The sequence below is a fragment of the Lagenorhynchus albirostris genome, chromosome 13 (assembly GCF_949774975.1).
Source record: "Lagenorhynchus albirostris chromosome 13, mLagAlb1.1, whole genome shotgun sequence".
NCBI classification, from domain to species: Eukaryota; Metazoa; Chordata; class Mammalia; order Artiodactyla; family Delphinidae; genus Lagenorhynchus; species Lagenorhynchus albirostris.
In genome coordinates this window covers 58,700,644-58,728,370 of record NC_083107.1, presented here as the reverse complement: position 1 = coordinate 58,728,370, position 27,727 = coordinate 58,700,644, and the positions used below count along the sequence as shown (strand labels likewise).

Genomic DNA, 27,727 nt, shown 5'->3' with positions numbered 1-27,727 from the left:
TACTCTGTGGCTTCTTCATTCTTCCCCTTTCTCGGCTCTGGTAAAAGGCTGTCCTTTTCCCAAAGCCCATTTGAAACGCCTCAGCAAATGTGAGCTATGGTCTTTGCTCACAGGCACCTGTCTCCTGCACCAATAGAAGGTCTCTGCAAGGCTGAGAGCTCATTTCACCTGTAGACCAGGAGCAGAGTTGCAGCTAAGCTGTCAAAACTGGGTTTGCATGTCAGCAGTTAGCGTAGCTTTGGCTTTTCTGAGCAGTTTTCCTCAACTTAAAAAAAAGTGCAGCCCTTATAGCATTTGCTACTACTCAGGATGGGCGCATACTCTGTTATTGGGGCACCTTCAGGTCACCTTGAGTATGTTTTCTATGTTGTTGTCAGGGCTCTCCCTGTAGTTTCCCAGAGGTGGAACTCCTGGAAGCCGCTTACCAGGAAGGACAGGTAGACGTCCACAGAGAGAGAACACTCCAGTGCCAGGTCTCTGTGCTGACATGTCAGATATTTAGCTTCGAGGCCTGAGTCTGGTGTCCTGCCCTGTGGCAACAGGAGGAAACCAGTCCCTGGTACCCTGCTCAGGTACTAAGCCAGCAGAACGTGAGCAGGTGAGAAACAGAAGATCCCTGTTTCTCCAGGGATTAATTCATTCCCAGCGTTGTAAATATTACATTTCATCCTTTCGCCTTACAGAACTGTGAGACTTGGAGGCGATCTGGGCCACCAGCCCAGCAAAACTTTATGATGTATACAGCACAGTGCAAAACTAAGCATGTGTCTTTATAGGCATTTACAGCACATAGGTGTTTTTTTTTTTCATTTTAATTGTGCTATTCTTTACTCGTAGTAGATAAGTAATTAAGACAGCAAAAATGAATGATTTGATTGGGTCTTTTGTCTCTTAAAGTAACATTAGTAAAATCCCATCTTATTCTCTTCCTTGAGATGAGATACCTTCTATTTTTATAAAAATTTACCCAGTCCACTTTGTCCCCCAGTGCATCTGTGTTCACTTGTGGAGAGCTGTTCTTGCTGCTTTTCATTTTTGAAAGGTCCTACTAAAATTACATGAAAGCAACCCCATTTTGACAAAATTAGAATTCTGGTAGGAAAGGTTTACCACGAGGCTGCGGAGAGAAGCTCAGCAAGACATTTGTATTTTATTTCAACCTGTCTGGGTTCAACCTACAATTCAGTTGCTTTTATAATTACTTCCCTAGGACAGGTCTAAGTCTCTGACCTGGAGAAATAACAAATTCCAAAGTAGTCTCCCAGTTCAAAGATGGTGCAGATGAAGACTGTTTTGATCTACGTGTTTTAATCTTTGCAGAGCTTCTTACAGAAAACTCCTTTAGACTTTATATAATTCTAAAATAGTGGATATAATATTAGTTTCAACCCTCCATCAATATGCTTCCTCTTTCCTTTTCATCCCACCTCCCCACCCTACTCAATATCATCGTCAGGTCCTGCTGATTTTTTTGTAATAAGACTTAATTTTTTTTAGAGAAGCTTTAGGTTCACAGAAAAACTGAGCAGAAGGTACAGAGATTTTCCATAACCCCCATTCCCACACATGACTCCCCCTCATCAACACCCACCACCAGCGTGGTGCATTTGTTATAATTGATAAACCTACACTGAGGGGCTTCCCTGGTGGCGCAGTGGTTAAGAATCCGCCTGCCAATGCAGGGGACATGGGTTCGATCCCTGGTCTGGGAAGATCCCACATGCTGCAGGGCAACTAGGCCCGCGAGCCACAACTACTGAGTCCACATGTCACAACTACTGAAGCCCGTGCGCCTAGAGCCCGTGCTCCGCAATAAGAGAAGCCACCTCAATGAGAAGCCCACACACCGCAACGAACAGTAGCCCCCGCTCACCGCAGCTAGAGAAAGCCCACGCGCAGCAACGAAGATGCAACGCAGCCAAAAATAAATAGATAAAATAAATAAATTTATTAAAAACAAAAAACCCAACATTGACATGTTTTATCACCCAAAGTTCATAATTTTCATTAGGCTTCACTCTTTTTGGTGGGGGGGCCGTGCTGCGCCGCTTGAAGGATCTTAGGTCCCCAACCAGGGACTGAACCCACACCCCGTGCAGTGGAAGCACAGAGTCCTAACTACTGGACCGCCAGGGAAGTCCCTAGAGTTCACTCTTGGTGTGGTATACTCTATGAGTTTGGACAAATGTATAATGACATGTATCCATCATTATGGTATCATACAGAGTATGCCCTAAAAATCCTCTGAATTTGTTTGAACCATCCGTCAATATGCTTCCTCTTTCCCTTTCAGTCCCTCCCCGCACCCATCCCCATATTGTTAGTCATTAGCTCCTGATGATTTTTAACAACTAATATTCCTGGAATCTGTCTCTTCAATATGTATCACTGATTATATGGCTCCATCTCCATCGTCACTGTCCCAGTGTAGGTTGTCTTTTCTTCTCTAGATCAGCACCAGGTTTATATTACAAGCTTCATAATTTGGGAATCAGTGAATGAACAAATGAATCTGGACAACAGCTCTCTAACTAGGGGGAAAAAAATCTCTTTAGATCTATCCTCCATCTGGTTACTAAAGATATCTAACTAAAATGCAAATCTTACTTTGATACTCTACAGTTTAAAAAAATTTTAGATGGCTCCCAGGCCAGACACCAGCTGCCTCCCAGACCCATCCCCCAGCGTGCCTCACTCACACCTCACCCTGTTTCAGCATCCCCCTCCCACCCATAGGGACCACTCGATACCCCTTCCTTGCTGCATATACCCCTACTCTCCTCAAGGCTCATACTTTCTCCTTAGAAATGTTTCCCCCACTTCCTGGAAACAGTGGATTCTTTGTTGCTCTGGAGTTTTCGTAATGACATAATCCGTTTTAGAGTGTGCCCAGGCTCCCTTATCTTTCTCTCCATTAAGTCTACCTCAGATGTTCTATCAGGACTTACTAGTTACAGATCCAAGGTAGGAAGCTAGAAGGGGCTTCAGGCCGGGTCTCTTTGGCTTGAAGCTAGAAAACTAATCTATGATAAACAGAAAAGTGAAACCAAGAGCAGCCAGTCTGCACATGCTATGAACAACTACTCCTTCCTTTCCCCCTCCACCCCTTGTCAGTCTTCTTCCACTCTTCTCTCTTCTTTACACTTGTTTTAAACATAGTGTATTAAAGCAATACCATGTGATAACTGGAATTCAGCAAACCTGGATGCAGGTCTCAGTTCTGCTACCCACCATCTTTGCTCTCAAGTCAGCCATGAAAACCTTTGGTCCTCATAACCTAATCTGTAAAATCCCATTAGATGACGGATACGTTAGTTGAACTCTGAGGTCCTGTTAGTTTCTAACAATGATTCGAAGACCACATGGAATTTCTAACCCAGATATTCTTAACCAGGGTCCATACCAGGGTCTAGGAAGATGATGAAAGAACTTCAAGGGATTCATGAGCCCCTGAAATTCTTTTTTTTTTTTTAAGACTTTTTTGATGTGGACCATTTTTTTAAAGTCCTTATTGAATTTGTTACAATATTGCTTCTGTTTTATGTTTTGGTTTTTTGGCCAGGAGGCATGTGGGATCTTAGCTCCCGACCAGGGATTGAACACACACCCCCTGCACTGGAAGGCAAAGTCTTAACCACTGGACTGCCAGGGAAGTCCCCAGCCCCTGAAATTCTGTGTCAAACTCTGTGTGAGTTGGTCACATCATCTTGGTCCACAGAGGGATTTTCTGGTCTTGTTTTCCCTTTTGAGGTAATGATAACTTATGGTTGCCCCATTATGTATTATTATACATAAAGATAGTCTATTTTTTTGGTTTTGTTTTGGTTTTTAATTGTTATATTGGAGTATAGTTGATTAACTGTTATATTAGTTTCAGGTGTACAGCAGAGTGATTCAGTTATACATATACATGTATCTGTTCTTTTTCAAATTCTTTTCCCATTTAGGTTATTCAGAGTATTGACCAGAGTACCCTGTGCTATACACTAGGTCCTTGTTGGTTACCTATTTTAAATAGATCAGTGTGTACATGTCAATCCCAAATTCCCAACCTATCGCTCCCCCTCCCTCTTCCCCCCTGGTAACCACAATTTCTTTCTCTAAATCTGTGAGTCTGTTTCTGTTTTGTAGATAAGTTCGTTTGTATCATTTTTTTTAGATTCCACATATAAGCGATATCATATGATATTTGTCTTTCTCTGTCTGACTTCACTTAGTATGATAATCTCCAGGTCCATCCACGTTGCTGCAAATGGCATTATTTCATTCTTTTTAATGGCTGAGTAATATTCCATTGTATATATGTACCACCTCTTCTTTATCCATTCATCTGTTGATGGACATTTAGGTTGCTTCCATGTCTTGGCTATTGTAAACAGCGCAATGAACATTGGGGTGCATGTATCCTTTCGAACCATGTTTTTCTCTGGATATATGCCCAGGGGTGGGATTGCTAAATCATATGGTAACTCTATTTTTAATTTCTTAAGGAACCTCCATACTGTTCTCCATAGCGACTGTACTAAATTACATTCCCACCAACAGTGCAAGAGTGTTCCCTTTTCTCCACACCCTCTCCAGCATTTACTGTTTGTAGATTTTTTGTTGATGGCCATTCTGACCAGTGTGAGGTGATACCTCCTTGTAGTTTTGATTTGCATTTCTCTAATAAATTAGCAATGTTGAGCATCTGTTCATGTGCCTCTTAGCCCTGTCTTCTTTGGAGAAATGTCTATTTAGGTCTTCTGCCCATGTTTTGATTGGGTTGTTTGTATTTTTTATATTGAGCCACATGAGCTGTTTGTAAATTTTGGAGATTAATCCCTCGTCGGTTGCATCGTTTGCAAGATAGTCATCTTTTTTGAGACTAGCAATGGTGTATTTCCCTCTTTGTAATCTTCAGGGTGGTTTAAAAATAAATTTTATTTTTTTTAATCCATCACCATTAAATTCCCTAAAGGGAGCTAGAAGGATAGCTAGAGGAAGAAGGTGGCACACCAGAAAGAGCAACTTCCCCAAGGTCCTACCCAGAGGAGCTACAGCAGCCAACACTCTGGGTTGGATGGCCAGAGTTTGTTTCTGCTTGATCAGATGAATGAAATTGTCTTCCAATACTCACCAGCCCTTGTGCAGTCAGGATTCCAGGCCTGGTCATCAGTCTGTGGAGTGTGGGAACAGGCAGACATGCTGGGGCCTCCCTGTAAGTGGAAAGCCAGAGCATGGTGTTGTGTTTGTTACCCTCAACTCTGCAGTTCTAGGGGGGTGGGGGAGACTAGCCCCTCCAGGTCCAAGTGTATCCCCCAAGTTTCTTCTCCCATGCTCCATCACCTGCTGAGATCAAGTACCTACTATGCACCAGGTACTATGCAGCCCTGGGGAGGCAATGTGAAGCAAAATAGGTACACCCAGGCAACGTGGAGCACATAGAGCCACATACATAGCACAGGTCCTGTCCTCAAAGAAATAAGTCTACAGTTAAGAAAATACTTGAATGACACTAAAGGAGTAAAACTGGTGATATTCGATCTCATAGACTGTTATTTACCCTAGAGCTGTTTCTTATGTGACAGGTCCCTCCTAGACAGTGTCTACGAAAGTTCAATACAGCAACTCCAAGGAACTCTCCTGGTAGCAATGATACCCTCCAAGGGGTATCCCACCTTATAAGACGGCCCCAAGAACAGCTTTACGGAACTCCAGAATACTCGCAAAGCTCCTCGTGTTCCCTCCTGGAAAATATCACTGCTACGAGATTGGCAGACATGAGCCAGCGCGGTGGGAATTTGGCAGGAAGAAAGCTCAGAAATTAGCACTTGGCCAGACATTGCATAATTCCTATGAACATTTCAGAGTAATAGCAAGTAAATTTGCCAGAAGGGGAGCTATTTGCTAGAACTCTGACTACCACCCTTTAAGAGCTTATGGCTTACCAACTCCCCTCCCCCACCCTAGGTCCGGACAGGGGCCTGGCTCTAGTTCATACCTGGTGCATAACAGTCCTTAGAGGTCACCCCTTTCTGAAAGGGATGAGAGGTAACTGTGGGCTTTGTGCCATGGGCCTGAGGCTAACTCAAGCAAGTTCTCAGAGCCGACTTGCGTTCAGTTCAGCTAACATTTGTGGAACACCTAGTGATTGCTACATGCTCCCTGGGGCACTGACCATAGAAACACTACCCGTGCCCTTGAGAGGCGCACAGGGAGTGAAGAATCTAATGTAGTCAGGGCAGTGGTAGAGGTGATGCCCGTGGGACTAAGGGAGCGTGGAGGCGAGGGTAGGAAGATGCCTTCTCGATATCACCCTGAGCTTCGAGAAGCTTCCTAGTGTCTGTGAGGGTCTAGCAACAAGGAGAGTAAGAGTACTAATAAGCACGGAATGTGGGTGTGAGGGTAGGCTGTTAAGTCAAAAGCTACAGAGACAGTTTGGCAGGATGGAGGCTAGGGTGAGGCAAGAGAGGTGCAGCACCTAGCGTGCAAAATTTAAGGCAACACTCACTTTCAGGGTCATGCAGGCGCAGGGTCAGCACCTGAGAGCGAGTGTCTCCTTAAATTTTGCACCCTGGGTGCTAGATTGCCTCATCCTGGTCTCAGCTTTGTAGTTGAGTGTAGTCTTCATGGGCATTCTGGGCCATAGTAAGGAGCTAGGATTTTATCTTTAAATCATGTAAGACTTTGAAGGATTTTAAGTCAGGGGATTGACCTAGCAAGACTGGCATTTTACAGATACCACCCCAGCAAGTGTTTCTCTTAGCAGCTGGAGTCAGAAGCAGAGAAGGTGGATTGTGGGATGATCCCTAGTTGGGTTTTATCTGGAAGGAGGGGCAGGAGGAGAGGACAGGGTGTAAAGCAGGTCAGTAAGGGTGTTACTAACCAAGTGGCTCAGGTCACAGACAGTGGGCCCGGGGAAGGTAACAGAGGACGTTAGGGCCCTCGTGCACACCTGGAAGTCCAGGGGAACGTGGCGGCACTCAGGAGGAGACCAGGTCTAGCAGGAAGGCTAGGAGGCTACAGACAGTTGGGTGAATTTTACACTGGCAGCAAATCCCCAGATACCATCTTGATGAGAGTCTAGGATGGAAAAATTCCCCGCATGAAAATGCCTCACGTGGGCCCAACTGTGAAATGTTAAACTGTCTTCTCACCTGAAAACATCATGCAACAGTGTTTAGCATTTTATGCTTCCGATGGCATGTAATATGCAGAAGTAATGGCCTCCCCCACTGCAAGTCAAAACCAAGAAGTGTTCAGTGGGAAAAAATAAATAAATACATAAAAACCAGCAGTAGAATAAAGCCGCAAAATTGAAGCATCGGCAGAGGAAAAGGAAAAAACTGCGGCAGAGACAAGCTTTGAGGTCGTGTGATCTACGAAAATTTATAGAAATGTTACCTTAAAAAAAAATCCCAAGGTACTTAACTTGCCAACCACTGGAATGAAGTCAAAATTCCCACCCAGGGTGTTACTTTTAATTATCATTCTCTTTATGTTGTTTCCTAAAATAATAACAGGCATTCTAGAGATGATTTACCAAGATGGCTTAATTAGGTGTCAGATGAGTACCAGTGCCCACGAGCCCCATTACCGCTGGTTTCCTTATGCAAATTTGACTGACTGTTCTGAACCTGACTAAAGAAACAGACATAATTGGAGCAGCTGGGCTGGAAGCATAGCTGGGCCGTCCCCATAGAGACCAGACTCTTCCTCGTGCCCCAGCATTCCTCGCCTCCCCCCGCCCCTTTTTTTTTGAGATGAAAGTACAGCACACTTGAGCCTAGGTCTCCCTTAGATGGTCTCCACATCACTGCCTTTCACCTTTAAAGTGCACACAAGTCACCTGGGGGACTTGTTGATACGCAGATTCTGACTTGGTGTGGGGTGGAGCCTGTTTCTAACAGACACCGGGTGATGCCTGTGCTGATGGTCCTGGTCCGTGCTTTGAGCAGCTATTGAAAAGGCTCTAAAGAGCTCTGTGTAACCTCTAGTAACTTTTGTTGCTTTCCCCCCCTCTTTTGACAGCTATTTCTGCCCATTTGCTCCTCTCCCCAACAACCCTGGGTCCTCCTGCTGCCCCTTAGCTACCTTTATTCCCCTTTCCACTCCAACACTTCACGCTCTGACTCAGCCTCTCTTATCAAAAGCCATCCTTTACAGCTCATTCTGCAAAGAGCTGCTCTCAGCCAATGGCTTCCTTAGGTAAGACAAGCTGAAATTTTTATTTAAAAAAGAGAGAGAATTAACCAAATATCACAGTGTGCTCCCGAAGGGAACAACTTGCTTCACCGTGTTTGTCCCATGGGCCATTGGACCTATAGTCCTGGAATGTCACAGTTGGAAAGGACCTTATCTTTTCCAACCACCACCCACCAGTTGAGTATTTGAATCTCAGAACCATGGGCTTTGCCGACACTCAGGTGCCTTCTTGGCCAGGATGCTCACTGCCCATCCTGGGCCAGCACGTAGGAAAGGCCTTTCTGATATCGAGCTGAAATCCGTCTACCTAGAGCCGACCCCCACTTGGCTTAGTTCTGGGCCTCGGGTCCCTAAAGAGCAGGCTTATGACCTTAGAAGGCAGCTGTCATGTCGCCCCTAAGTCATTTCTTCTTGAGGCAGAACATCCTCGGGTCATCCTGTGATGCCTGTGCTGCAGACAGTAACCAAGAGCTGCCAACACCTCATTACAGTCTTTCTGTGACTTCCATCGAACTTACTGCCAACCACATCCTTAAAGTCATTTTCATACAAGCTGTGGCTCAGCTACATCTCTCCCTAGTAGGTAATAATTGTAGTAACTAGACTTAACATTTATGAGAGTAAATGTAACGTGACGGTTAAGAACAAAGGCTCTGGAACCAGACCGCCTGTGTGTGAAGCACTGTACGAAGAACCATCACATCGCTGTGCTGGGTACTTTCCCTATATCAACTGTCCTTAATCTTCATGACAACTTAATGAGGGAGGGGCTATAGTGTCCCAATTTCACAAGTAAGGAAATAGAACCTCAGAAGATTGTTTTGTACCTGGGGTTAGGGTTACAATCGAAACCTAGCTGGTGTCCTTTGGTTTGAGGTTTTGTTTTTTTTTTTCAGACACAGGTGCAGGACCCTATCTGTTCCTGTTATCCATAAATTTCATCTTGTAACCAGTGCTTTACCCCCTGCTTTATACTTTCTTTTGAATTCCTGATTCTGTTATCCCAAGCGTATCTGCCTCCCATCTTCATGCTGTCATAGTCTGAGGAGAATACCTTCTGTATCTTCATCTAGATTAGCCACAGATCAGAGGCCATTTGATAACTCCCTACAGAGCCTGCTCACTGAAGCCCAGATGCTTCATCTCCCCAAGCTCCGTGAGCCACCAGCCTTGTGACCCAGTCTGAGAAGCCTAGGGGGTGGCCAGGAATGGTTTGTATTTGAGTGCGTCTGTGTTTGGTTCCTGGGGAGCAGGCTTCCTCCTTCCTTTTCCGTCTCCATTCCAGAATTCTTCCCAGGACAGAGAACTGCTCCTAAATTCGTAGCGTGTGAAGTTGTTCTTGTGGGCAGCGCCAGATGCAAGGAGCAAATAGGACTCTGGGTCTGCAGCGCACACATTCCCAGAGAGGATACACGACCACATCCTGCACGTTAGTTAGTGAGAGCGGGGAGGCCGGCCCCGCCTTTCCAGGCTGCCTGCCCTCCAGCTCCACTAGTACAAACACACAACTTCCGTGTCCAGACTAAACTAGAGGAGGCTGAGCAAGTGTGATGGGACCACCGTTTCTGTGTAGGAGGGCTTGGGGCGGCAGTCTCAGTATAAGGGTGTCCGGGGTATGCCTCGAAACTTAGATGGTGGTATGTTGGTTTGGGGTGATTTGTGAGAAGTGGCAGCACTGATGGAGATCAGAGGGGCTAAATTTCCCACATAAAGCCATTTCTTGACACTGCCGCTGTGTCAACTGACCAGAAAGGCTGGACTGATTTCTCCCCTCTCTCCCTTACTGGTTCTGTTCTCTGACCCTAGGCCATTAACATAATTTGGCTATCTATGTTCAACTACTGTCTTTTTCATGGTGTCAGGATATCAGCTGACCTGTCCCTGCTGCTCTTCTTGGCTTCCTGTGAACCGTCACTGTGGGAGCCTTGTGACTCTCGGGGAAGAGTGGAGGCCAGGGGTCTCCAATGAGCCTCCATTGTCGCTGGAGTCTGCTCGAGCTGCTCTGAAGCAGTGTATGGGAAAATTCTTCTGCCCCAACGTGTTCCCCTTTTGAAATCATCAAGCAAACCCCGAACACTGGCAGAAGGGCTGCGCCTCTCACACGAGAGCAGTTAATAGCCATTGGCAGACCGAGTCCAGTGGATCCAGGGGGATTTGGGAAGCAGGTCTTGGTTCTCATAGATCAACATCCGGCCCCAGCAATGCACTGCGCTTGGGCAGTGGGTCCCCCCGGGGAGCCATGAAAACTGATGGGGGCAGGCAAGCGAGTCCTGGCCAGAGAAGTGGAAAGCACCTCTGACCTTAGTGAAGTGAGTCCTTGGTATGACCTTGAATGGCTGTTTAAAAGGGCTGATTTTGACACATCATCATCAGGAAAACACAGTAGTTAAGGGCACGGACTCAAACCCTGACTGCTTAGGTTTAAATCCTCACCAGCTCTGTGATTTTGGACAACTTATTCTACCTCTGTGGGCCTCATGTGCAGAGTGGAGAGTGGAGACGGTAACTGGACCTACCTCATTAGTTGTGACGATTAAATGAGATAATACGTGTAAAGTGCTTAGAACACTTCCTGGCATTTAGTTAAGAGCTTTGTAAGTATTAACTATTATTATGACCATCATCATTATCATCATTGCCACCATTTTTACTGGGTGTCTAATATGTACCAGACACTGAGCTAAGCATATACGTGCATTCGCTCATTGAACTACCCTTTGAAGTAGGTGTTATGCTTCAGTTAAGCCTCATTTGAAGAAACGGGCATTTGGAGAGATCAGGTAACCTGCACAAAGTTAAACGGGTAAGTCACTGGCAGAGTCAAGATTTGGAGCCAGTCTCCCCAACTCCAATGTCTATGCTGTTATTGTCCTCAGCTATTGTCCATAATACAGCTGTATTACTAAGTATTTCTTATGTGCTGGGTAGGAGCACTTTGCATGCCTTATCTCACTTAATTTCCATAATCCTATGAGTAGACACTCTTGTTATCCCCGTTTTATAGATGAGGAGGTCAAGATTCAGAGAAGCTCAATGACCTCCACAATTTTTTACAGCAAAGAAAGTCAGGATTTAAATCCAGGCCTGCCTGACTCTAAAATCCATTCTAATGTCTGTTGAGTTTAACTGCCCACCAGGTGAGCAGGATGCTCCTGAAGCTGATAACAGTAATTGGGGATGATGACTGCTGATATGTCCTGCAACCAGGGAACACAGTTTGCCTAATCAGCCGCATTTTCTGAGCTGTCATTGGGGCAATTTCCACTTTCTCTGATACTTCATTTTCCTGCGGTTTCTTTGAGCTGTTGAATTGCTCAGATTAAGACAAGCTTCTGTACCCTTTCACGTGTTGGTTTGTTGTCCATGCTGCAAGAATATGGAGAAATCATAAACTGTCCGGAAGAAGGCCCTGATGTATTATGCAAAGCCTTTGCCACATTGCTATAGGAGGAAACTCCCAGTCCGCATTTCTTGCCCAGACACCGCAGGTTATGTGACTGCAACATTCCAAATGTGCATTTCAGTATCAGGTCATGAGAAGGCAGCTTGTTTTGTGACAAGTAGTGTTATAGGCAGAAAATACTTACCAGCCTATAGATCAGAGATTCCTAACCAGGCACGCATCACTGGACTTCAGAGGTTCTGGAAACGTGTGTGTGTGTGTGTGCGCATTTTCTTGGAGAGAGAGCCCGTAACTTTTATAACATTCTCAAAGGAGTCCATTATTCAGAAAACACTTTAAAAACCATTGTTCTAGATTTAAAAATCACTAAGAGAGAAAGTTTCAAAAAATAAAAACAAAATTTTAAAAATCCTTTGTAATGAAAATGTCAATGCCCCCTGGAGGCAGGAATGCACTTTCCTTTACTATTAATGACTTAAACTATAATGAATAATTGTTTTCTCTGTTCTTTGTATTTCTGGAGTGTTTGTGTGTGTGTGTGTGTGTGTGTGTGTGTGTAACACAGTGAGCACTAACTATGTGCCAGGTGCTGGTCTAGAGATACGACCTCCTTCATAGCATTCTCTCAATTAAACATCACAGTATCTGTATTAGGTAGATACCAATATTAGCTCCATTTTATAAGTGGGGAAATTGAATCTTACAGAGGCATAGAAACTTACCAAGGTCAGTTAGCAAGTCTGTTGAAATCCTAAGACATCTTACATAGATTTGTAATCAACATGTAGGACAAATCATAGAAAATAGTTTTCAAATAACATACTTAATATTTTAAAAAACATTTCTTTTTTAAAATAAATAAATAATTATTTTTTTTATGGCTGCATTGGGTCTTCATTGCTGTGCATGGGCTTCCTCTAGTTGCAGCGAGCGGGGGCTACTCTTCTCTTCATTGCGGTGCGCAGGCTTCTCATTGCGGGGGCCTCTCGTTGCGGAGCACAGGCTCTAGGCACGTGGGCTTCAGTGGTTAGTTGTGGCACTTGGGCTTTGTTGCTTCTGTGGCATGTGGGATCTTCCCAGACCAGGGCTCGAACCCGTGTCCCCTGCATTGGCAGGCGGATTCTTAACCACTGTGCCACCAGGGAAGTCCCAGAAACATTTCTTTTTTAAGGGAGAAAAGATTATTGGAGAAAATTTCTTCCCTCCACCAAACTTTTCTACAAAGTCTGTGCCAGATTTTCTTTTGCTTTCTTTTCTCTTTTCTCAAAATGATTTTTAATTGTAATTATAAACAGGAGTCACCGGTGCTGAGGACTGTCTGGAGGGACTCTGGTTTTCTTCCAATAACACTGTACTTGTGTTACTGGGTTGTGTGAAGATGAGCTAGAAAGGGGACCTGCCAGGAAAGAGGGGCTAAAAAATGAATAAACGTGAAGATTCAGTGACTCTTGCAGCGACCATCTGTTCATCTTCTCAGAGAGTCAGGCCCTAGGGCCACCAGGTAGGGAAAAGAGCTATTTCAGATGATGCGAAATTAAAAGCATTGAATTAAAATTCACCCCGGGTGAATTTTCTCAGTCAGATACTGAGAAGAGTGTTCATGTCCAGATGATGTTACATAGAAAACCATGTCAGTAGTCAGTGTTTGATCAGGAGTTCATAAGGACTAATTTACCTTCTACTCTGTTTCTTAAGTCTTTTGCCCAAAAAATCAAGTCAGAGCTAGGAGCCCAGAGGACAAGTGTAATATAACTGTCTTGCCTTCACCCCAAATACGGACAACAAGAGTCCATTCCTGTGACAGGTTTAATGCCTTGTGACAGGGATCTGGAATGTTAGAGAATCTTGTTTCCAATAATCAGGTCTACATCATCTTCTTGCAAGAATGAGGCAGCTGTAGTTGCCAGAGTGATATTCACGTGACCACTCTTGTCATTCACGGAGGACAGTAGTCCTACGCCTTGTCCAGTTAGCCAATCCTGACTTACCTTTCAAGGTTAGCCTCCTGTCACCACCTCTGGAAAACCTTTCCTGACCCTCCTGGCTGCATTAGGTAGGGGCTGCTGCTCCCTGCTCCATCGGAGCCCTTTGAATGCCATTCTCGTTGCATTTGTCATACTCTCCTGTAAGTTTTTATGTTTTTGTCTGTCTCTTTCATCAGATTCTAAGTTCCCTGGGGTCAGTTTAATGCCTGGTGCATAAAAGATACTCAAAAATGGGTGAACTAGCAAATTTATATTTGTTTTTCCCCCATCCAAAAGTAATTGCAAGGATTAGTGTTCTTAAGGTAGAATCATCTAAAGGGACTTCTGTCAAAATTTGTCACCTCCTGTCTTGTCAAATCAAGTGCCAAGAGGTGAAAACATCCCAAGGCAGTATACTGGTTATCTATGGCTATGTGATAAGTTACTCCCATTTTATTATCTCTTACTGCTTCTGTGGTCAGGAATTTAGACAGGGCATATCTTGTCTCTGTGTATGATGTCTAGGGCCTCTGTTGGAAGGTTAGAGCAGGTGCTGGAATCATCAGAAGGCTCATTCACCTGCATGTCTGGCAGTTGATGTTGGCTATTGGCTGGGTGCTGTCAGCCAGAAAACCTCACGCATGGCCTTTCTATGTGACTTGAGCTTCCTTACAACATGGCGGCCGGAACCAAGAGCAAATGTCCTGAGGCAGAGAGGGCCAGGCCAAAGCCACTTTGTATTTATAACCTGGCCTCAGAAATCACATAGCATCACTTGTACCACATTCTGTTGGTTGAGGCAATTACAAAGGTCCATCCAGGCTTAAGGGAGGGAAAAAAAGACTTCACCTCTCACTGAAGGAGTGTCACCATCACATTGTAAGTAGAGCCTGTGGGATGAATATATCCTGGTGTGGCCATCTTTGAAAAATGCGGTATGCCACAAGCAGTCATGGGGAAAAGGTCGAGCGCCTGTAAGACTCCTTCATGTGAGATAAGAGATATGAATCAAAGCAGATGGATTTCATGAAGGCAGTGAGTTTTTCCTGTACTTCCGGAGGGCAGGTAATTATAACTGTCAGGAATGAGGGGCTAGAGGAAGATTTAAGGCCTTGTGACAGGCATCTGGAATGTTAGAGGCCTGTTTCCACTGCTCAGGTCTACGTCATCTTCTTGCAAGAATGAGTCAGCTGTAGTTGCCAGGGTGACACTCATGTGAGCTCTCTTTGTTGAGGTCCTCTGTAGACTTGACCTTATTCCTGGCTCACTGACACTCCAACATTACTCTCATCACAATTCTACGTTATTTCATTATCCATATGGACGATACCCTGACCTTTTAGCTTCTTGACGTCCTCTCCCAATGATCTCGTCCTCCAAGGTTTCCAGCTACTCACTCCTATGATCTTTGAGTCATACCCTTGACTTTGTCACTACGTCTTATTGCAGCCTTTTATGATCACTGTTTAAGATGTCTGTTTCAGCTTCAATAATTCTTCAATGCCACAAGAACCTATAGTCCCTTGATCCTACCACCCTGTCACTGTTCACCTCCTCCCCTACTAAGATCAAAAGCCCATCATTAGAATCACCCCTTTTCATATGCTCTCCCCTCCCTTGCCCTCCCCTTTTTCTTTGTATTCTCCTAACAAAGCCCAACCCTGACTAATCCGACCCCCCCAGACCCTCTACAGCTGCCACCGTACAGCTACTGGTCTCATTCAAAATTCATGACAGTAACCTCAGGTGGGTCCTTAGTGGGGCCTGCAGTCAGACTTTCCCTGAAATGGGGAAGCAGAAGTACTGCCTCAGGCCACTCCCCCAGAGCTGTAACCCCACACCTTTGGGTCAGAGCCCACCATCTGCCAGGCATTGCTGCTCAGACCTAAACGCACACCCAGCCAACCTTATTCAGGACAATAAGAAATCCTCATCTGAAAACGGCTTCTCTCTGCTGACACCACAGCTTTCTGATGGCTTCAAAACCAAAGTCTGGTGATGTGACATCCTCTCTGAAGGCACCCTTTCCATTTCGGCTTCCTTTTCTGTACACTCAGTGTTGCTGAGACAGCTATTTTGACATCTCCTTCTATGCTTAGCACCAAAGCACAAACTCACATATAAACCGAAATTGAAAGAACTGCACATTCATTCTCCAAAGTCTTAGAAAAATCAAGAGTACTTGAGGGCTGGGGGTGGGAGGGGCTGTACCCAAGTCACTCCAGGGTGAGGTGGAGAGTGCCTGAGTAGAGGCCTGGAGGCTGTGACACTATGCAGATGTGTCACCTTGGGCAAGTCCCTTTAGCCGTCTGGGTTCCAACCTCATCTGCAAAGCGAGGGTACTAGATGTAATTCCTAAGGTCCTTTCTAGATCTTTCATTCTGACTTTGTCACAGGATGCTACAACATTCACAGTTGCCCTCTTTTTTTTCCCTCTACCTCATTCATTCATCAGGTTTTCAGTCAAGTAAAGGCTCTGTTTAATGCTCAGAGGGTCAAAAATCAGTAGGACACAATCCCTGCCCTCTAGGGGCTCATATTCCTTACAGATATAAAGCTTGATATAACCTTATAGCTATGCCTTAATGGGATGAATGTCTTGGGGAAAGTATGTTCAAAGTGGGATGAACAAAGTAGAAAAGGGGATTAGTTCTAACTGTGGAGGATACAGTCCCTCACAGAGGAAATAGCATTAGAGAATAAGCATTATTTATTTATTTATTTATTTATTTATTTATGGCTGTGTTGGGTGTTCATTGATATGCGCAGGCTTTCTCTAGTTGCAGCGAGCGGGGACTACTCTTTGTTGCGGTGCTCGGGCTTCTCATTGCAGTGGCTTCTCTTGTTGTGGAGCATGGGCTTTAGGCGTGCGGGCCTCAGCAGTTGTGGCACGTGGGCTCTAGAGCGCAGGCTCAGTAGTTGTGGCTCTCGGGCCCTAGAGCACAGGCTCAGTAGTTGTGGCACGCAGGCTTAGTTGCTCTGCAGCATGTGGTATCTTCCTGGACCAGGGATCGAACCCGTGCCCCTGCATTGGCAGGCAGATTCCCATCCACTGCGCCACCAGGGAATCCCGAGAATAAGCATTCTTAAATGACCTGGTGGGCTTTGCCAGAGTGGGGTAGGGGAGCCCAGAAACGTCATTCCAGTTACAAGAAAGGGTCCAAAGACATAGTGAATCTGGGAGACAAATTCTAAGTTTCCCATTTGCCTGACCAGTAAGGGCATGAGGGAGTGTGTCAGGGCATGGGGCTGGAAAAGACAGATTGGAACCTTCTCTTTTTCTTCTCATTCAGCAAAAATCTCTTTTTACAATTTTCCCAAGTGTCTAAATTTTAAGTCAGGGCTTCTCTGCCGTTCTTGAAGTCTTACCCTCTCTAAGCTCTGCTTTGTGTTATATATATATTTCCTGAAATTTAGCCCTTTTATTTATGCCATCCTCCTGAAAATGTTCAAACATATCATTTATCAAATATTTCCATGTAATGTATGGGGCGGCAAATAACAGCAGCTTTGTTTTACAGAGAGAAAAGCTAAAGTAAACATTGATTGCTCGATATCATAGATTGCTCAATATCAGGTTAATAGACATGAAATATGCCCTGGGTCCTTCCTTCATGAAAATTCCATGACTTTCTTATTTCTTTAAAGTCAAGAAAAGTAAGTAATTGATTGATTGATCCGGGCAATCACATTGGGACTATTTTAAGGGTTTGATTTTGAGTCAAATATGGCTTTAAGAAAGAACTAAATATTGTGAGCACCATTTAAAGTTAGGGAAGAAAGCATAACATAAATACCACTGGGAATATGGGTTGGTAAGATTAAAATCTTCCTGAGCCCATGTTAACAGCTGCTTCTTTTTCCCAGTCTAATTGTTTCCTAAGGAAACACTGTTGTCTTTTTTAAAGTCAGTGTGGGAGATAGTTGGTCACCCAGACTTCACAGGACAGTAGCGCCCCGGTGGGTCACTACCATCCAGGATTTGGCCTTCGAGATCCAAAAAGTTCAGCCATCCTCCAGAACTGCTCGGGGTTTAGAGGACCGACTGGACTCAGACAAGGTATATGTTTATAAAGCAAGCTCTTTACATTGTGTCTCTAGCACCATCTACTGGGAAACAAAAGTGCCTTTATTAGAATTACATTAGAATGTGTCAGAAACCCAGAGAAAAGGGGAGGAAGAAGTTCAGAAGATTCTAAGAAACAGAGAATTAAGTATATTATATTGAAGTGACTTGTATATAGATGTAACCACTAAAACAAAAACACAAACTTTCTAAATTATCAGGAACATACACACAGACCATATTGTAAAAGATTTTTTTAAAGTGACTAGAATTCATAAACACAGAAAGCATGCCATAAAATATAATGACAAACTAAGAACAATTAGAATATACGTGTCATCTTAATGCCATAAAACTCCCCTATTAAACAGTCTCTCAGATTAAATCACAAAGCAAAACCCAACAGGATGCTGTGTACAAACCAAGTGACTCAGAAAGGTTGAAAATACAAGAATTCAAAAGCAAACCAAGCAAGTGAAAGCCAAAGTAGCAGGGGTCTCAATCTGAACATCAGAAAAGGCTGATTTCATGACAGAACACATTCTGTTTTCTAAAGGATGCAATTCACAATGGATGCAATTCACAACGGAAGTTCACCAAAAAATGACTATATCTAAGACCATGAAGAAAACCTCAGGCAGTTTCACAAAATACAACACAGCCAATATTGACCTAGAAATGTTTTAACTGTCTCTTAATAATTCTTGGATCAAAAAGGAAGTCAAACCCCAAAACTAAGGATATTTAGAAAATAAATAATATAATTATTTATGTGGAAATATATACATAATATATAGGAATATATAGTAAGCAAATATTATATTACAGTTATCTATAATGGAAACTCCTACATGTGATATAGTTAAAGTAATACTCAGAAAATTTTAGCACTACTTATATTAATCAAAAATTGTGAAGTTAAATGAATTAGGCATCTAATGCAGATATTTGAAAAAGAATAATAAAATAAACCCAAGAGAACAAAAGAAAAATTAACAAAAATAAAAGAAATTATAATTTTGAAAAGAATCAGAAAAGGTAGTACTCATAAATCCAAGAGCTGCTTCATTGGAGGGAAAAAAACCCCCAATAACATAGATATAGCATTAGCTAATCTATTCAGTCCACAGAATTAGATATGAGCATAGGCAAATAACCACAGACAGATGAAACTGAAAGTATCATAAATTATTTCTTTCCTCAACTCTTTGCAAATAAACATGAGAGTAATATAGATGAAATGGATAATTTTCTAGGAAAATATATAAATTTGTAATTGTGACCTCAAAAAGAAATTTTAAATAGATTATCATAGAAAAAATGAGAAAAGTATGAGTGCATAAGGAGTTGTCTAATGAAATACCTAGGAATAAATTTAGCAACAGCCTCCAAGATAAACTGAGTGAAAAGATCAAGGTGGAAACGGGCTGTGAGTTTGTGGATGTGCATGGACGTGCACTTAAATGCTTGGATATCCTTGTAGTATCTCTGGAAGGTGCATGAGAAACAAGTGACAATGGTTGCTTCTGTTGAAGGAAATTGCATCTGTAGGGAACAACGACGAGAGAAATTCTTTTCACTGTAGAGTACGACTTTGTAACTTTTACATTTGATATCTTTTAAATTGATTACATGTGTAAATATTACCTACTCAAGAATTCTTTTTTGGAAAAGTAGAACCAAGACAAAGGAAATAGATGCTTTTAAAGGATGTTTCAAAAAGAATACCACTTAACCTTTCCTAAAGCTGACTCTGGTAAGAGGAGGATCCTCTTGGTTGAACAGTGGACACCAGACACTAGGATGGTCTTAGCCAGGCCTCCGTGTCTCCCTCAGGAGCTCTGGAACCCAGGCACCCTCGCGGCTCTGTGTGAACTCAAAGACCCCAGTCCTCACGTGCCAAAAAGACTACATTTCTGAGCAGAAGTTCTGAGTTAAGAAAAGGATACCCTCTTTTCACCCAAAGACAGGACATTCATGTTTCTTAGTATTTAGGAACTCAAAGAAGCAGAACCAAATGCTTTAAATGGCTAAAAGTCAGTTCTCTTTTTCCTATTTAATTTTTTAATGGTAAGGTACAAGTTCCTCATTTTTCTTAGCCTCCTAAGATTCCAGCCCCACTTTGCATGCTATATCTCTCCTCTAAAAATAGCAGGAACCAAGTTCCTAAAACATTATCCATCTGACCGCATGAAAGGAAAAATAACTCTCACCCTGAAAGAGTATGTTAAACACCTAATGTCTGTACTTACCTTCAAAATATATGATTCAGTTCTGGGACAATACAAAAACTTTTAAATGTACTAAACTGTATCATTGTGTAAGGCTCTGAAACACAGTCCCTTTCCTCTTTCCCCCTCAAGAAAGACTGGCCAGATTGCCTGGCCTGCTGCAGAGGAACCTGGGATTCTTTGTATTTGGGGAAGATCCTAGGACCAGGGGCTTCTCACTCGTAAGTGGGTCATACTTTTAGGGGGTGGGATGGGGTGCACCTCTGCTGTCATCTGTTCCTAGGGTTTTCTAGGTGAGCTGCTCAGAGCTTATACTGGCTTCACTCTGGCTTTTATATATATGTTTTTTATGTTGTATACAGTTGACCCTTGAACAGTGTGGAGATTGGGGCACTAACCCTCCATGCAGTCGAAAATCCACCTATAACTTTACAGTTGGCCCTCCAGATCTGCAGATTCAACCAATCAAGGACAGTGTAGGGACTTCCCTGGTGGTGCAGTGGTTAAGAATCCACCTGCCAATGCAGGGGACACGGGTTCGATCCCTGGTCTAGGAAGATCCCACATGCCGCAGAGCAACTAAGCCCGTGCACCACAACTACCGAGCCTGCACGTCTAGAGCCCGTGAGCCACAACAAGAGAAGCCACCGCAAAGAGAAGCCCACGCACTGCAACGAAGAGTAGCTCCCGCTCTCCACACTAGACAAAAGCCCAATGCAGCCAAAAAAAATAAAATTAAGAATTAAAAAAAAAAAAGGACAGTATAGTACTGTAGTATGTATTACTGAAAAAATATCCATGTATAAGTGGACCCATGCATTTCAAAACCATGTTGTTCAAGGGTCAACGGTATATGTGTATTTATTTTATGTGTGTGTGTGTGTGTGCACACTTGTATTTATTGAGCTTCCCTCTGAAATAACAAATTCTGCAGGAATGGGGTAGGGGGTGAAAGTCAGTGATTTAGTCCAGCTTATTTGTTGTACTGATGAAAAACCCCAGGCTCAGAGAAGTGATTTCATCTAACTTTACTTAATCTCTTTCCTCATCTGAGGCATTCTACCCTACAACTGCTACTACTACTGCTGCTGCTGCTACTATTACAGTACACACACACACACTACCACCTTGTACTTAAGCTGTTTCCTCCACATCGATTATTCTTCAACCTTCTTCACGCATTCAACCTACCATGACCTCACCTCAAGTCTCAGCTCAACTAATAAACTTTTATCCATGAAATCTCCCCAGTCCGCCACATCTAAGCCAACCCAGTCATACTGCCTGTCTTCCTTCTTACAGCTGTGCCTCTGGGAGCACTCTTCACACTCTGTGGTTATGAGCGGCTTATGTGTCCTCTCCCTCCTTCAGACTGCAAGCGGCTTAAAAAGGCAGGTCATGTCTCATCTATGTATCAGCTCTGCCCAGCACAGTGCCTGGCATACAGTAGGTGTTTAATGTGTTGATCGATCAGAAGAGTGACTGTGAGTAGGCTCCTAGTCCATTGCTCTGGCTCTGTCATATTCCAGGAACATGCCTATGAGGAAGAATTCTTCCGCATATTCCCTGGGCTTTCTTAACTGAGCTAAATTCAAAATATTTGTGTACGTTGTTTCAGATGGCTCAGCCTAGCATCTAGGGAAGAACAGATCTGAAAGTTGGGAAGAGAATGAAAGGTGATAAAGCAAAATGGCACAATATTCAGAAGAATGTAAAACCCATGTTATAGCCTTTTGGCAAACATGTCTAGAGGACTGTCTGTTGAGAAGTTTGCTCTCTCCCTTGGACCTCCAGAGAAATTACTCACAAGATAACGCTGATTCCTCTTTTTCACCCTCAAAGCCCTGATTTTTTTTTTTTTTTTTTGGCTGCACCACGTGGCTTGCAGGATTTTAGTTCCCCAACCAGAGGTCAAAACCTGGGCCCTTGGCAATGAGAGTGCGGAGCCCTAACCACTGGACAACCAGGGAACTTCCTCAAAGCCCTGATTTCTTGTTCAGTGGTTTTAGTAGAGCAGAAGATGTGGCAAATTATTTTCACATATTTTATCAACTCTAAGATGCCATCAGTTGTAAAGTTCACCATTATTTTACATTCCATGAAGGAAAAAAACACCTCTGCCAGTTAAAGCATGACATGACATGATTTCAGAGATTTTAAAATATGAAAATGAGGGAATTCCCTGGCAGTCCAGTGGACTCTGCGCTTTCACATTCGGGGCCCAGGTTCGATCCTGTGGGGGGAACTAAGGTTCTGCAAGCCGAGTGGAATTGCTATATATATATATATATATTTTTTTATAGCCTATATATATATATATATATATATATATGAGAAAATGAGTGTCTTAAATTGAGGAAATATGGTATATCAATATCACAGGTTGTTGTTTGATGATATCAAGTTGTGTGGGTCTCAGTCTTATCTGTTACATGAGCAGTTTGGACCAGATGAGCTCTGAGAACCCTTCTGGTCCCAACACCCTTGAGTTCTGTAACACCACGAAGGGATAGTCTTGAATGGGCATCATTTGTTGTGTAATAACCACCAAAATGGGGCTCCCATCCAGATTCCTTCTGTGCTTTGCCCTTTAAGAGTTGAGGGTCTTCACACTGCAGTGTCCTCCCTCAGGACTGGTCACCCACCCACATCATTGAGAAGAGGCTTCAGAATGTCCCACCTTGATAAGAACAAATATACTTATTAGAGGTTGAGGAATCTGGCTTACACATAGGAAGGGGGTGGTGCTTGCCAACTATAACTCCTCCAAGAAGCACTCCTAGAGACACAAAGCTTTCATACAAAGGATTGACTCTGGGCTTCCCTGGTGGCGCAGTGGTTAAGAATCCACTTGCCAATGCAGGTGACATGGGTTTGAGCCCTGGTCCGGGAAGATCCCACATGCTGCGGAGCAACAAGGGCTGTGTGCCACAACTACTGAGCCTATGCTCTAGAGCCCGCGAGCCACAACTACTGAGCCTGTGTGCTGCAACTACTGAAACCTGCGAGCCTAGAGCCTGTGCTCCACAACAAGAGAAGCCACTGCAATGAAAAGACTGCACATTGCAACGAAGAGTAGCCCCTGCTCACCGCAACTAGAGAAAGCCCGCATACAGCAAGGAAGACCTAATGCAGCCTAAATAAATAAATAAATAAACAAAATAAATAAATAAATAAATAAATAAAATTGGCTAATAGTAGAGTGGCCATACATTCTAGTTTCCCCCCAACTGTCCCGGTTAACTCATTTGTCCCAGTGTTGTTATTAACAGTTCCCTCTATGTTTCAAGTCTACAGACTGATCAGGGAAGTGATTGGGGAAGAGTGGCTACCAGTGTCACTTTGGCTAATAATGGCCCCAAATGGTTCGAAAATCACTAATCTCAGGGACACTGTTAGCATCTGGTTAGCCAGTACCAGGTATTAATGCTCAGTTATGAGCCCTGGGATATTTCAGCATTAAAGCAAGAAATGTCAACAAGGTGATTGACTCAATGGTTAGGACAACCATCACCCTTTATCCAACTTATTCCTTAATGGAAATTATGCGTTTCCTTGATTTTTGTACTTTTTTTACACTTGAATGATTCTGAGTGTTATAGCTACTGCATCTTGCAGTCAGTGACATTTTACAATTAAGGAGATCCAATAATTTATTATTATTAGGATCTGGACTCCTACCTCCTTTACAACTTGAAATGAAGGCTGGGAGGGTAGAACCAGTGGGTCTTTAGGATATAAAGATTTTATTTAGGCATTTGTCACTCTTTTTTCTGCCTCTTCCCACCAGGAGAAGTTGCTCCAGTGCAGGGAACTGCATTTGACCTGAGGAAGCCAGTGGAGCTTGGAAAACACCTGCAGGAGTTCCACATGAATGGCTTTGACCACAATTTCTGTCTGAAGGGATCTAAAGAAAAGCGTTTTTGTGCACGGTAGGCACTTTTCATTTGCTGCCTGTACTTTTCATTTGCCTTTCATTTGTTGGGAAGAAAAGATACCAACTCCTATTTGAGGAGCTTTTCCTCTGCCATATTAATACCATTTACTCTGCTACAGGGGACCAACTACCACATCCTATGTGCCTTTTCAAAGCTCCTATTCCATAGGTGAATACATCTCCCCCCTCCCCCTTCATACCGTTTTCCCTGTGCCCCTACCTGGCATCCTGTCTCTTTGCTTTCCCTCTCCCCATCTCTGCCTGTTCTCTAAGGCCCTTTTTTTTGTTAGAAGCCCCAACTCCTCCTGACTGAAGTCACCTCTGCTTTCCATGAACTTCCAGAGCCCTTCGTCCTTTCTTGACTTCTGATGTATGATTTGCCTACTTCCATGACAAGCTGGAGGTTGCATTTCCCTTATAGCACTCACCACCTCCAGCCTTGTCTGACAGGCATCTGTGTCCACACTCTCCTTCTCACTAAATTCCAAGTACCTCGTGCCATCTTATCTTTGTGAATCTCTACCTTTACCCTAACACCCTAATACCATGCTCGGCACTAGCAAATAATCAATAAATGTTTGCAGAATGAACGGGTCTTAAATAAAGCAGAGAAAAGACTACTTTTCTCCTCTGTCCCTCCTATTCACATTTCTCTTTCCACGGCCCCCACGTGAGGAGACCCTCCGACCTCCCCGCCACTATTCAAATCCTGGCCTTTCTCTTTCCAAACATGTTTCCCCGAACCTCTTGGTTGACTACACATTGTGGGGATGTCTTACCTCGGTAAGTCTGTAAGACCCAGCCTTTCTTTATCTATATAACCCTTTGACCCCAAGTATAGGACCAGGTAGGTACTCTCCCATCTGTAGAGGCCTGGTTTTTTTAAAAAAGGAAACAATTTGGCAGAAACCCAGAACAGATCTATTCTCGGGGGAAAGAGCCCTGCCTGCTCTAGCCCCAAGGGTGGCAGGCAGTTTAATTTGGAGAAGCATCTATTCTCTTTCAGAAGACATAGCTGGTTGTCTTGCCAGACCAAGCAGAGAGCTCCACCTCTTTATGAGAAAGTATCCCAGCCTAACTACCTGTCTCCAACCTGGTCTCCCCCGACACACACAAACGTATCTGACTGGGGTGAGTCCCTTTTGCCCTTCCCCAGAGAAGCCAGGCTCAGAGTGAGAAGTTGCTGTTGGGGATCCTCAAAACCACCTACTCATGCCTCACCTGAGAGGCTGCCAGAAGTTCCCTCCATGCTCTTCTTACCTTTGTCTCCTCCATATATGTTGTCCCTGCTCTGTGACTGGGTCTAATTCCTGTCTCAGAGCTGCTTCTCAGCTTTTCCCTGTCTGCTTTTCCACCCTGGACCTATATATATGTGGTCTGGCTTTATCCCTAGGGTCCATCATGCTGGGAGCGGGCGGGTGCTGCAAGTGTACACCACCCAGCCGGGGGTCCAGTTTTATACGGGCAACTTCCTGGATGGCACACTGAAGGGCAAGCGCGGAGCACTCTATCCCAAACACTCCGGTTTCTGCCTTGAGACCCAGAACTGGCCTGATGCAGTCAATCAGGTAAGTCTACAAGCCAGCTTGTTAGAGTGGTGGTGTGTCCAAGGTCACACTGGATGACAGAGGTCATAACACTCAAGTCAGACCTGGTCTGTATGATTCAAAAGTCTGTGTGTGTTCTCTTCTCCTCTTCTCCAAGTCATGAACAACACAGGAAACTCTTAACCACATTACTAAAATGGCATTTACATGTTTAAAAAAATCTATTATTTTCTGCAACCACAGTGCTAAGATGATCCTCCAAATCTTTTCATCCTGTTTACTTCCCCATAACTTTCTTTTCTAGCTATTGCGTAGAGTAATGCTCCTCAAAGCTCCAGCCCATAATAAGATGCTTGCAGCTTGCACCAGAATGTAAATCAACCCTGCTTCCTTAAGAAAGTCTTGCTGTGATAAAGTGTGTTTAGTGATGTGATTTTCATTCTGGTTCAAGTTCTTTATCTCATTGCAAACCAATAATAAACAGTTCTTACACTGGCAACTGGTTCACAGAACTGGTCTAGAGACCAGTCCAGAAGCCATCCTGAATGGTTAAGGGTGCAACCTGGGCTGGCAAGGTGTAACCTGTATTGTTTTCCCCTTCACAGCCCCACTTCCCTCCTGTGTTGCTGAAGCCTGGTGAGGAGTATGACCACACCACTTGGTTCAAGTTTTCTGTGGCTTAAGGAAATGTAAAGATATGACCTGCTCCAGGGCTAGGTTTGGGAGCCCCTTCAGCAGCCTGTCACCTATGCAGAGATGAAGATTTAGAGGCTTTAAAAGTGATCCTCTGAATTAAAATCATACAAATGGTAGCTGTCATGATAGTCAGTCTGAACAGATTTCCTTCCCAAAGACTGGCTCCAGGCCATATCTAATGATCAGGTCTATTCTCCGTGCAGTGAAGAGGACCCAGCCATCCATGTCATCTAAGCCTTGACCGTAGCCCAGAAGTGGTAACTGAGCTCCTTGTGTTGGCTCCATCTCTCCATTCTGCCTCTTTCTTTTCTACTTTTCACCCTTTCTTTCTTTGATCCTACTCTCATTCCTTTTCTTTTTCCTCCTTCTCTACCTCACACCACCTTGCACTGTGCAGCACTTTGGAGTTTTCAGAGGTCACTTAGCTCATTCAGCCTGCTGGTAGAGGGACCTCTCTGCCCCGATACAGCAACAGATGATGAAGTGAGCCAGCTGAGGCTTAGAGGGGATAAACGACCCACCTAGAGGCACAGAGCTAGGAAAAATTTTAGCCAGGACTCGAGGTCAGGTCATGTGAATTCAGGTCCCCTTCTTTGCCTCCACTCATCTTCCAGAGCATTCTGAGCATCACTGATGGGCAAAGGGGGATCTGACCCTTACTCTGTTAGAGCCATCCTTTCTTCCCAGATTCACTTTTATAAGAAGCTTTAGTCTGCCTCTGAGCCTTACAGATGGTGTGACTTAAAGTGCAAGATCAAAATGTCCAGAAAGAATCTGTAAATTTGATTCTCTGACTTTGCGGTTAACTGAGAAAGCCCAGCCCAGCCAAGGCATGGGAAGGAAGCCATTGGAGACAGGAGCTGTGTCAGTGTGAGGAGGGCCTTGACTGAGGATTGCACATTGCACTGAGAACAGATGTTGTGTTATGTAGATGAGCCTGGGCTTCCCTCCTTTCCTGAATAACTGAATCATCAGTGATGGGTTTGGGTTGGTGGGTTTTAAAGAAATGTATCTTATACTGTTATACACTAATAATCGGTTGAAATAAAATCAAAATCCGCATCTTCAGAAAACTCCCAGTTTCTTCACTTTAGATCTGTCAGGCATGGACCTTTGGGAAATGGACCAAATATAAATGGTGTTCTGGATTCTACCATACTCTCCAATACAGCCCCAGCATCTTCCTAGAGGAACACTACTTAAATGGCAGCCTATGGAAATTCCTATACTTCTCCTCTCTCTTAGCAACAAAAATAAACCAGTTTATTTTTTAATTCATTTCAGCATGGATTTTCTGAGTACCTATTGTGTACACGGTTCTCTCCTGGGTTTAAGGGGCTCAACAGGTAATGTCCAAGATGTAGTTATGTTCCTTAGAGATATCACAGTCTCTCTGGGGAAAACAAGACTAATAGTAACAACCAGATGATATAGAATTGCACCACGACAGAGCTGGGAGCCCTGAGCACTAACTTTGCTCCTGGCTTTTACTACATGGGCAAACAATCTAATTTCATTTGGCCTGTTTTCTCACCTGTAAAGCAAAGGGATCCGACTGTAATTATCTGGAAGGTGAGTATATGTCTGCAGGCTGGAACTCAATTAGCCACTAGTGCAATTCATGTGAGGTGGTGAAAACAAACATGGTACTTAATAGGGAAAACACCATATATAACTACAGAATTATTAAAGCCTT

The 27,727-nt window shown here is 43.8% G+C and overlaps 1 protein-coding gene across 1 annotated transcript in view; it reads left to right on the top strand.

The window, feature by feature from the left end:
* GALM (galactose mutarotase) overlaps positions 1–27,309 on the top strand; it is a 96,846-nt gene extending 69,537 nt beyond the window's left edge. Inside the window, exons 7-9 of the mRNA XM_060170089.1 lie at positions 23,642–23,783; positions 25,182–25,356; positions 25,941–27,309. Of these exons, the coding sequence (XP_060026072.1) occupies positions 23,642–23,783; positions 25,182–25,356; positions 25,941–26,018 (395 nt within the window). The 3' untranslated portion in view covers positions 26,019–27,309. The remainder of the gene's footprint in view (positions 1–23,641; positions 23,784–25,181; positions 25,357–25,940) is intronic.
* The last annotated feature ends 418 nt before the right edge of the window (positions 27,310–27,727 follow it).